The 10,457-nt window shown below is 50.4% G+C and overlaps 3 protein-coding genes and 1 non-coding gene across 4 annotated transcripts; 1 reads left to right on the forward strand and 3 right to left on the reverse strand.

Annotated features, from left to right (window-relative positions):
• Positions 1-67: 67 nt before the first annotated feature.
• On the forward strand, positions 68-1,294 carry BKA55DRAFT_509785 (uncharacterized protein; the record flags this gene model as incomplete). The annotated part of the gene is made up of 1 exon (XM_046187545.1): positions 68-1,294. One exon carries the CDS (start codon positions 68-70, stop codon positions 1,292-1,294), a length of 1,227 nt encoding a protein of 408 aa, XP_046050048.1.
• A 121-nt stretch (positions 1,295-1,415) lies between these two features.
• BKA55DRAFT_593457 (uncharacterized protein) lies at positions 1,416-6,095 on the reverse strand (the record flags this gene model as incomplete). The annotated part of the gene is made up of 11 exons (XM_046195555.1): positions 1,416-1,527; positions 1,591-1,934; positions 2,022-2,167; positions 2,297-2,585; positions 2,770-2,967; positions 3,021-3,461; positions 3,509-3,798; positions 4,020-4,208; positions 4,463-4,536; positions 5,033-6,000; positions 6,051-6,095. The coding sequence occupies 11 exons, from the start codon at positions 6,093-6,095 to the stop codon at positions 1,416-1,418; spliced, it is 3,096 nt and encodes a 1,031-aa protein (XP_046050049.1).
• Positions 6,096-6,381: 286 nt separating this feature from the next.
• BKA55DRAFT_t172 lies at positions 6,382-6,479 on the reverse strand. Its single transcript has one exon. It is a non-coding gene; the product is annotated as a tRNA-Ser (tRNA).
• Positions 6,480-6,512: 33 nt separating this feature from the next.
• On the reverse strand, positions 6,513-7,917 carry BKA55DRAFT_566286 (uncharacterized protein). Its single transcript, XM_046192616.1, has 2 exons — positions 7,464-7,917; positions 6,513-7,412 (listed from the first exon to the last, which is right to left on the reverse strand). Exons 1-2 carry the CDS (start codon positions 7,851-7,853, stop codon positions 6,837-6,839), a joined length of 966 nt encoding a protein of 321 aa, XP_046050050.1. The 5' UTR covers positions 7,854-7,917; the 3' UTR covers positions 6,513-6,836.
• Positions 7,918-10,457: the final 2,540 nt, after the last annotated feature.

Consider the following 10,457-nt stretch of genomic DNA (forward strand, 5'->3'; position numbering starts at 1 on the left):
TATCTGGGACCTCGCAGACCCCTGGAGGAGCAAGATATACCTTTCGAACTTCACGATAAACTTCAATATGGGCGATATTATTGACGCGGGAGCTTCTTCCAAGCTCTTCACTCCACTTGACATTGGCAATGGCAAGATTCATCTCAAGCACCGCATTATTCATGCGCCTCTTACTAGAAACCGAGGAACTCCGGTCAACCCCGACTCTACGCCTGAGAACCCCAATCGACTCTGGGTTCCCAATGATTTGATGGCTGAGTACTATTCTCAACGGGCAACTGACGGTGGCCTTATCATCTCTGAAGGTCTCCCTCCTTCACTTGAGGGCAACGGTATGCCAGGTGTGCCAGGTATCTTCCTCCCTGAGCAAGTCGAAGGTTGGAAAAAGGTCGTTGATGCTGTTCATGCCAAGGGAGGCTATTTCTACGCTCAGCTCTGGCACTCTGGCCGCGCCAACATTCCCCAGTTAACCGGAACACCCATTCTGGCTCCCTCTGCCACACCATGGGATGATCCCAACGAGACCTTCGCATATCCCCCACCTCACAGCACCACGCCCGTCAAAATCGCAGACTATCCACCCATCGAGATGACCGTGGAAAAGATCAAGAGTACTATCACTGACTACGTCAATGCCGCAAAGAATGCCATCGAAGCTGGTTTCGACGGCATCGAAGTCCACGGCGGAAACGGATACCTTGTCGAACAGTTCCTCTCCTCAAACGTCAACAAACGAACAGACCACTACGGCGGCTCTGAGGAGAAGAGATGTAACTTTGCACTTGAACTCATGGAGGAAGTAGCTAAGGCGATTGGTCAAGAGAACCTGGCTATTCGTCTCTCGCCTTTTGGCCTGTTTAACCAGTCTCGTGGTGAAAAGCGCGTTGAAACGTGGAGTCACCTCTGCCGTGAGCTGAAATCTCGCTTACCGAAGCTCTCATACGTTAGTTTCGTCGAGCCACGGTATGAGCAGATCTTTTCGGAGGCAGAGAAGCAGAAATTCCTGGGATCCTGGGGTCTGCCCACTGTTGACCTATCACTGTTCCGTTCGATCTTTGGAGATACGCCATTCTTTTCAGCTGGCGGGTTCAATGATGTTAACTCGTGGGGCGTTGTCGAGAGTGGAAAGTATGATGGTCTGTTGTATGGAAGGTATTTTATCAGTAACCCTGATTTGGTGGAGAGATTGAGAAACGGCTGGCCGTTGCAGGCGTATGATAGGAAGACGTTTTATGGGCCTTTTGAGGATAACGCTGTTGGATATACGGATTATCCCTTCTACAAAAAGGAGTAGATGTTGAGTTACATATGTATGTTGGTTATGCTTCGTAGGAATACAAGTCCGGATGTATATCTGTAGAATATGAATGAAATATGATGATTGTACATGAGATTTATCCACTTGATTAACATATCTATCGCCCCGAGACAATAGAGCTTCCAACACCAGAGTCCGTTGGTGCCAGAGGCCTCTTATCATCATCCTGCCACTCAGTACTCTCACTTCCGTGCCCACTACTCTTTGGACTCTGGCGATGCAAAGGTAAAGACAAGTTCTTTTTCCCTCCCATTTTATAGCGCTTCACAAACCTCGACAGGCGTGACCCTGAGGAAACATGCGATGCCACTTCGCTTGTGTCAAATTCGGCGTGAGAAGTCTGCTGTGGTTGAAGTGTGCTTGTTTTTGTCTTGCTTTGGGCTTCTGTGGTTGCCTCTGGTGTCTTTTGGGGTTCTTCGTCAATCGGCAAGTTGAGGATGTCAACCTCAACTTCATCTTCGGCCTTAGCACGTCTATCCAGTACAAAAGTCGTTCGAGCCTCAGAGTCTGTCATCCCAACAAGTGAGGGTGCTTCATATCCATGTTTCTGTCGAAATGTAGATATAGAGTTATAAAAGGTTGGCGTGAAATTGCGTCTCTGCCGCATGCTTCTCAACTGAAGTGTGGTAGTAGCGAGTTCTTTAATCATGGACTGGATGGAATTAGCAATACAGCACCACAAGCTAGTAAAAGAACGGCCTACCCATGTTATGATAGGATCCAGTAGAACCCGATCCTCTTCTCGTCTCTTGACAACCAACCCAAGTTGTTGTAGGGCTTCGAAGCTGGCCCATTCCTCTCCAATAGCCACGTACTCTTCCTTCATGGCTCTCTCGTCAGCCTCCTTTTCTGGGTAGAAGAGAGGTAAGTACCCTGAGTGCAGCAACTGCAAGAATACGGGCTGGTCGTTGATAAACCATGTTTCCCCCAGGTCTGATCCGTCAGCAATTGCACCTAAGAGTCTTCGTTATAACGCACCATTGCCTCGTATATACACGAGCTTCATACTTCGCCCTCGTATTAACGTATGTGCCAGGTCCAATCCATGAGGGTTTCTAGCAGATGTATCACCAATAAGCGCTCCCATTATCGCTTTCCCTGGATATATTTTCTCAGACATGAAAGCATCACAGTCCCAGATTGGCTCATCGCCTTGCCTCATGGTACCCAAGTTGACAGACGCGAGATCAACTTTAGGAGTAATTGGCCCATTTTCAGAGTCCGCAGAATCTGCTTGTGGTAGAACAACAAAATCGGGTTTGTGAAACTTTGTTCTCGAGGATTAAGTCTCTGTCGCTGGGTTATACGCCTGGGTTGGTGGGGGGAAATATGTCTCGCCTGATGATGGCGGGACAGGATACCTATAGGAGGAATTCGATGCCCCAGGCTTCCACTTTGACTGATCCGTTGATCCGTAAGACGGTGCATAAGGATTTCGATCCTGAATGTACGGTCGGCCAAAGCCGCCATTCGGGTTCTTCCGATGCTGGTGAAGGGCCATTTTGTCGAGGGAGTTCATATATATACACCGAGCTAGGTGTCTCACTTCGTGTCGGCCGAAGTATCCTTCGCCCACAAGGATCAAACTCCGGAGTGTTGTTGTACTTGATGCCTTCTCTTTGGAACGTATCACGACCTAATCTAGTTTGCTATCCTAGCGTCAGCATATCTTATACACTATCAGTACTTGTGGATTACTTACTCTTCTACGAAACTTTCTCCAGGCCTTCTCTTCGTCCTCAGGCCCATAAAGCGACTCTTCACTATCGGAGCTTTCGCTTTCTCCAAACGCCCTTCTTATATCAGGCTGAGTATCCGCTTTCCCCTTCTCAATTTCACTCTCGCTCAGTGACGTCCAAGCTAAAAGAAGTCGATTAACAAGTCTTTCTGGTTCTTGAGACTTGGAGTCTTGAAATCTCACTCTCTCCCGACGACTCGCCCCATCGTGTTCAGAGTCATCCGAATCATCTGAATGTCGATGTCTGTGCCGCACTTCTATCTTTTCCCCGTTTCTAGTTTCTGTAATGTATGGGTCTTCATATGGTGCTCCATGCACGGATATCTCGTTGAGAAATACAAGATTGTATAGAAACGTAGCTGCATCGCCACGTCGGTGAAAATCAGGTCCGAACGTAGCGGTTCCCTGACACTTAGGGCAATTGCTGAATGGACTTCTTCTTTCTCACTTACAGAAAGAAAGGCGTTGTCTTCAGAGTTCTTGTTCTGGCCGTACAGCTCCTCGGTACGTACATGTCCAGGGATCTCAGACTCACGGACAGGACTTGGCAGCCTCTTGCTCGTGCAGACCGGAGGACTTGGTGCTCTTTCTTGAGGCGGGTCTGGAATTGGCTCAGGGTCGTCCTCATTTTGGAACGAAGCTTGACCAGCTAGGATGAGACTCTCAGCTTGGGCCTTGAATCTATTTTCCACCTTCTCTGGTGCTGTTAGATGGCTGAAAAGGTCAGAGCTGTTGTTCAACCCTGCCGAATACATGCTTACCCGTTGGTAGACTTGACCAGAACAGCCGCCGAAAGAATCGTAATCTGCAAAGTCAACGTGACCTTGTGCTTATCGATATCCGACAGCAACCTCGCAGCCTTGAGCCACTTAACCCTCCTCAAGATACTCTCATCGGTCACCATCTTTGAGATTTCTTGCTGCGTTGCCTGGATGTTCTTAACAACCTGTCGAACAGCATCACAAAACTGCGGTTTTGCATATGAATGGCCCCCTCTGATGATGTCACGTAAATGCTCAAGAGTCGCAGTTAAGCCAGACATCTCAATGGCAACTGATTGGATCTCCTTGGGTGCATTTCGGACTGTTTTGTAAAGCTTGAATAAAGTATTTGAGAGTTGGGTGCCAGCTGACGCTATTCCTGCGATGCTGGCTATGAATGACAAAGGATTCATTGTGAGCGATTGGCGTCTACCAACATAGACAGTTGAGATGGGAGAAACGACTTAACGAGGGAACTTGAATTGAGGCTGCCACTGTGGATTTGAAGGCTTTTGAGGGCTAAACTTGGTTTCGATTGCCTTGCGGCTGCCTCTAGAGGCTGTACAACTATGGGTCCCTGTCTTGCATACAGCCATGCATGTAAGACGGTCTGCAGTTAGCCTCGCAATCATGGCTATGCCTCACTCAATTGGGCCCCGCAGTTCCAGATTGAGACAATAGTTTCCACTGAGAAAAGAGAGAACTGCGAGGTAGGCTTTCTTCACAGACGGGACGGAGAATATTGCGATTTACTGCATAGCATCCTGGTCATCGACAGTGTATCCTTCACGCTAATGATATGCTTCAAGTCCAGTGCCTATCTTTGACTTTCTGACTTCGTTCGAGGCTTGCGTATGGAAGGACATATCATCGCTCTGGTCTTTCCAAGCTTTCGAACTGTCCAGATAAGTATCAAGCAGTACTTAACTCCTCCATATCCAACTTTCAGGGAACTTTCGGGCGATAAAGTGAGACAGGGCTTGGTTCGTGTAACGCGCTACATGTATCATGTTCTCACTCTCACAACCAACACATCAAGTGAGAACGGTCCGGGGACCCATCCATGAGGAGAAATGATAGGCCAATATTAGACATCCCTTCGTTTTCGTAACTTCTTTAGCCTTGCGATGTTCTACCTTGCTTGTTCGATCAAATAACACCCATCTCGATGACCGCATGTATGCTTGTGGAACCATAGCTCACCGTCCTTGTTACTTGTCCTTGGATGCCATACCACTGGCCCCATGCTTCTTCCCCCAATTTCTAACCTTGACATCCATATCCCACCGAATAAACACCATAACAATCATGACAACCCAACTCAACAAGGTATTAACCAAGCCCGTCCAAAATCCACCACGTATAGCACCGCCCATAACAGTAGTCATGACAAGTCTAATAATAGTGCTCGTCGCAATGAGTTCTTCTCCTCTCTCTAACCCCGCAATTGCACGACGAGCACATTCATCCGGTGTGAGGATCTGGTCACCCTCCTCAAGCGCTTTGGTAACATCCGTCTTGACTTTGTTCTCATCGTCAAGGGACTTTGTTGGCATTGTAGCTGGGAAGACAGTGTGGATGCGGACGCGAGGCTCATTGGGGTGAGCTCCTGCGTATAAGTTCATCTCCTGTGAAAGAGAGTCTGATAGCGATCTGATAGCAGCTTTGGAGGGTGAGTAAGGCGTGAAACCTGCAAAACTGTACAGCGAAACAAAAGATCCCGTGAAGATGATGTGACGAGCCGTCGGTGTCTTGGCTTCTGTACTCTTCTTCGTGACGCCATCGATGGCAGGTCTCAACCACGCATTAAGTGTAGCATGGGCCATGTACGCACTCGAGAAATAATTACTATCCATCATAGTCTGTAGCTGCTCAACCGGAGTATCGACAAATAAAGTTGGATGCGCACTTCCACTGCAACACCAGACGATATCCGGCGGGTTGTCATCGTTCCAGGCGGTAACTTCTGCAATGACGCGAGAGCATTCTGAAGCTTTCGTGGTATCGGCTGTGAGTGAGAAGAAGCGCTGAGATGGAGATTGAGCAGATGCTTCGACTTGAGTGAGAGCTTCTGCTAAGACGGTTGGGTCACGGGCGACTATAACGACGTGTGCGCCTTTGGAGGAGAGTTGGCGTGCTGCTGCTAGACCGAGACCTCTGGAACCGCCTGTAATTAGGACTGTCTGCAAAACGTTAGTGGGGGCAGCTGCACTGAGGCAATGGCACGACATACTCTGCCCGCAACAGGAAAGTCATTCCGTGACAGACACGAGCCCATTGTCTATCTGGGAGCGGTACTTGAATGCGCCTTGGCTTTGAGAATTATCGCAAATAAAAGGGAGTTCTTCAAACGCGTTGAAGTTGTCAGCATTTAAAGCCGAACAATTAAACAGTGGTCCACAATTCCGAGGCGCTGATTGGTTTGTCTCCCAGGGTTCCCAGTCAACCATCGGTTCGCCATAACCTCAGTCATATCAAGCCAGCACAGAAGGATATGACGATGTCGATGGAATTGGGCAGATCAAAAAGATCAGAAGAATTATAAAGCAAAAGCAAAAAAGCATCGACAACGGCAGGATTCGAACCTACGCGTGCGAACACAATGCCTATGATGTCTCGAAGAGATAGCAGGGCATCGCCTTAACCACTCGGCCACGTTGTCATACTGAAGTGGCTAATATTACGGCTCATATACACCATTCGCCACCTTCGCCCAGAAACATCTCTCGGGGTCATCTTATTCATCGTGGGCCAGCATTATCATGGCCGTCAATCGGTACTAACGAGAGATTAATTGGTAGAATAGCGCAGGTCCGGGTTACTACTTGACTGTTCAATTCCCTGCCAGTGAAGTGTCTCTCGCAACGTCTTTGGCCACTGCGCCTGCAGCCTCAATACCAGCATTCGACAGAGGCAAGATAAACGTTTAGGGAACTTTACTAAAATGGCCTAAGAATTTTTCTAATATCTTCAAATATTTACTAACATTCTAGAGCCTTATTCCTAAATTTAGACGAGTTTAGGATCCCTGAACAGGAGGAAGATCAACCGCCCCAGGCCACTGCCCATCGCTCGACCATCCGACACCAGCAGACCACAGATAACATCCATCATCAGTAGCCTCAACATAAAATCCACCATAATTGTCCTTCTTATTTTGGCACTTGAGCCTCTGTAGAGAAGTCTTGCACTGTTCGGCCAATACAACATCTCCAGCAGGCGTCTTACATCGCTCGGCCGGCAATGTTGTGAACTGTACGCCCAGCGACAGAACCGACTTGTTCCCGATATAGTAGTCGCGGTTTATCTTTTCAGGAATCCCGTTCTTGATGTAGTGAAGGGTCCTCGAACCGTCGCAGAAGTCGCCGATCGCAGCGTCGAGTTGTTCGGGTTGGTAGGGTGATTGATCGTCGAGAGAGGGCGTGGCTTTGCAGAGACACTTTTCTCCGGCGCCGTCGGGGAGTTTGCCGTCCTCGACTACGATTTCCCATTGCGTTGGGCATACTCCCTCCCACTCTGACTCAGTCGGTGTAGCGACAGAGGTGGTGCGGGTAGGCTCCTCGGTGGTAACGGCCTCTTGGCTTGTGCGAGAGATGTAAGATGTTGTGAATGACGAGATAGCAGAGCTAGTAGCTGATTCACTCAGAGAAGTAGTAGGAACCGCGCAAGACTCCCCCTCCTCACCATCGTCCTGTCTCCTCTTCAAGCTCGTGTACGTGAAGTCCCATGTAAATGAGACCTGGTATGTCGCAGTTTTGAGAGGAGCGTAGCGGGACTGCCACTTGGTCACCAAATCCTGCTCAGAGGTGCTCAGTGTTGCAAGTCGGGCTTGAAGAGCAGCCATGTTAATATCCATTCGCGCGATGACGTCGTCGGCGGCCTTTTGCACGATGGGATTGATGGAGTAAGACTCTGTACCGTCAAAGAGGTTGTTCATGTAGTTCTGGTAGGCGGCAGAGAAGCTCCAGACGTTGTTCTTGACAGCATCGTCTTGCTTGCAGTTCTTTGCGTTATTATCGATGTTGACACTTGGCATCAGTTAGCTTTAGTCTATGGATCAATTGAGGGCGAGAGATAGGTCAGGCCAACTTACAATCGGGAGTGAATACGGCGGTTTTGACGGATAACCACAGTCTGGACCTCTTGGTGATTCCAGAGCTCAACACCAATTGATAGCTTCTCGAGGGTCTGAAGAAGGGCCTCCATCCACTTTTCGACGTTCTTCCAAGGTGTGTTTGCCCTGACGACTTTACCGACACTTGCGACGTTGCTGACTTCGTTGGGGAGGTTGCCTGGGGTTGCGATCGTGCCCTGGATAGTGTTAGTGAATGCTCCAACAGTGAATCATTGATTGACGTGAGTAACAGTGAATCACCGTCGCTTGAAGCAGTGAATCATGGACATAAGTTCCAGTGAATCACTGACGCGAGTAGCAGTGAATCACTGATATCAGCAGCAGTGAATCAGAGTCGGATGCTTACCTTGCAAATCGAGTTCGTGTAATCATCCATGCCAATAAAGTCATCCAAATACTGCCCGTAAGCCGGGAATGCACTGTAGACCTCCTCGAGAAGGTTAGGTCCCGCCACAGCAGGGTCGTCATTAGTATAATAGGCCAAGTCACCGCAGTTGATCTTGCCCTGGGTTCCGGTAGTAACGCCCTGCACAGTCGGCACGCCGTTATCGAGGATATGCGTGAAGAAGTCCCGGAGCATGCTCTTCTCGTATACGTGATCCATGGTCTTCTTGTTGGTAATGGTTCTGCCGAAGTCCTTCTTGCCTACGGTATCGAGGGAGCGTGCGCATGTGGTGGCATCTTGAACGCCGATGAACCACTTGAATGTGTTGTAGTAGGTATCACTGGGCTGAGCAGCGGCGCCTCGATCGGCTTTGAAGAGTTCAGGACCGCTGGGGTATTCAGGGAATTGCACGCCGGTCTTCTGCAGGGTGCAGATGCCGCCTCCGATAGAGGTAATTGGCTCCGCAGGTGAGCGCTTGCCCAGGCCGGGGCCAGGAGCAGGCGCGGGCGCGGCGGCCCGCTTGAGGATATCATCGCCATCGTCAATCAGCTCAACATCGCCGTTATCGTCGGCCACATAGATGTTCTTGGGGCAATTGGTGCAAGAGCCGCCGATTTCGGTGGCACTACACTCTTCAGCAGAGGTGGTAGTAGTTTCGGCCTCCGACGATGTTGAGGGCTCGGCGGTGCTCTTGTCCTCAGCAGTACTCTGATCATCGTCATCATCGTCGTCGTCGTCGTCGTTATCCTCGTGGGTCTCAGGCGAGTTGCTTGTGCTGCAGCCGGGTGTGAGACCGGGGATGCAGGGGAAAGAGAACTTAGGCAAATTGGGGAATTTCGGGAAGTTAAAAAGAGTGTTAGGGATAGGAGGGAAGCCGAAAATGACGATCCCGTGGCCGGAGCCGCCGCAGCCGGGGCAACCAACAAGCACGGGGACGACAGTGGGCTCGTCGGAGCCCTCAGAGGTGGTCGTGATCCATGTGTTGGTGGTCCAGTCGTCGTTGGAGACGGTCGTGGGAGAGAAGTCCGCTGGAGGTTCTGTGAGAGTGGAAGTGATACCATCATCGCCGTCGGATTTTGTGGTCGCAGGGACCGGCGCAGAGGTAATACCGGCTCCGGGGGCGGTAGTCTGAGAAGGCGCTGAATCAGTGACGGTAGGGCCTGAGTTGTTGTCGGTCTCTGAATCAGAGATGGTTTGACCGGGCTGATTCACAGAGGTCTCGCTAGGGTTGTCAGTGGGGGAGCCGTTGGTGGTGTTGTCGCCCTCAGACCCATCAGTGTTGGTCTCATCAGGACCGGGAGCAGTTCCAGTAGACGAGCCATCAGCGTTAGGCTCTGTAGTCTGGCCACCCTCGGCAGCAGTGGTCTCGGGTCCAGTGCCATCTGTGCGAGTCTCAGTCTCCTCGGGACCAGAAACGGTTGTCTGTGTCTCGGATCCATCCGCATCGGTAGTACCAGTGTTGGTAGGAGATCCTGAGTCAGTCTCAGAGCCAGACTGGGTTGGGAGGGAGTCAGTATTGGCACCGGTTGGCGCACCGTTTGTCTCGGTGTTTTCGCCATTTGACCCGGTCTCTGTTGCTCCAGGTACAGTTCCTGTTGCGTCGGGCCCAGTCTCCGTTCCGGCTGGAGCAGTCTCAGTGCCGTCCACGTTGGTCTCTGTGTTCACGGGCGCATCAGTGCCAGTCACTGTGTTGGCATCTGTAGGCACAGCACCAGTTTCGGTTTCTTGGCCATTGACACCAGTCTCGGTACCTGTTTGAGAAGCATCGACTGGTACGCTGCCAGTTGCAGTATTCTCGCCGTTGGAAACGGTCTCAGTGTTGATACCAGTCTCGGTACCGACAATTCCAGTCTGTGTGCCCTCGCCATTTGAACCAGTCTCGGTGTTGATGCCAGTTTCCGTGCCAATTGGAGCACTACCAGTCTCAGTACCTTGACCATTGGATCCTGTTTCTGTGGCGCCAGAGCCAGTCTCTGTCTCTTGGCCGTTCGCTCCAGTCTCAGTGTTAGAGCCTGTCTGGGTGGCATCAATGGGAGCACTGCCAGTCAGAGTGGCTTGTCCATCAGTGCCAGTTTGAGTCTGAACACCTGTCTCGGTGTTGAAGGGAACTGAGGCGCTGC

The sequence above is a fragment of the Fusarium redolens genome, assembly GCF_020744475.1.
Source record: "Fusarium redolens strain MPI-CAGE-AT-0023 chromosome Unknown BKA55scaffold_7, whole genome shotgun sequence".
NCBI classification, from domain to species: domain Eukaryota; kingdom Fungi; phylum Ascomycota; class Sordariomycetes; order Hypocreales; family Nectriaceae; genus Fusarium; species Fusarium redolens.

What these genes read in the sequence shown, in the direction of transcription:
- BKA55DRAFT_566286 (XM_046192616.1), bottom strand. Translation starts at nt 7,853, where the DNA reads ATGCCAAGTGTCAACATCGATAATAACGCAAAGAACTGCAAGCAAGAC. An exon ending in GCGCGGTTCCTACTACTTCT is followed by an intron (nt 7,413 to 7,463) that starts CTGAGTGAATCA and finishes ACAACATCTTAC; the next exon opens with ATCTCTCGCACAAGCCAAGA.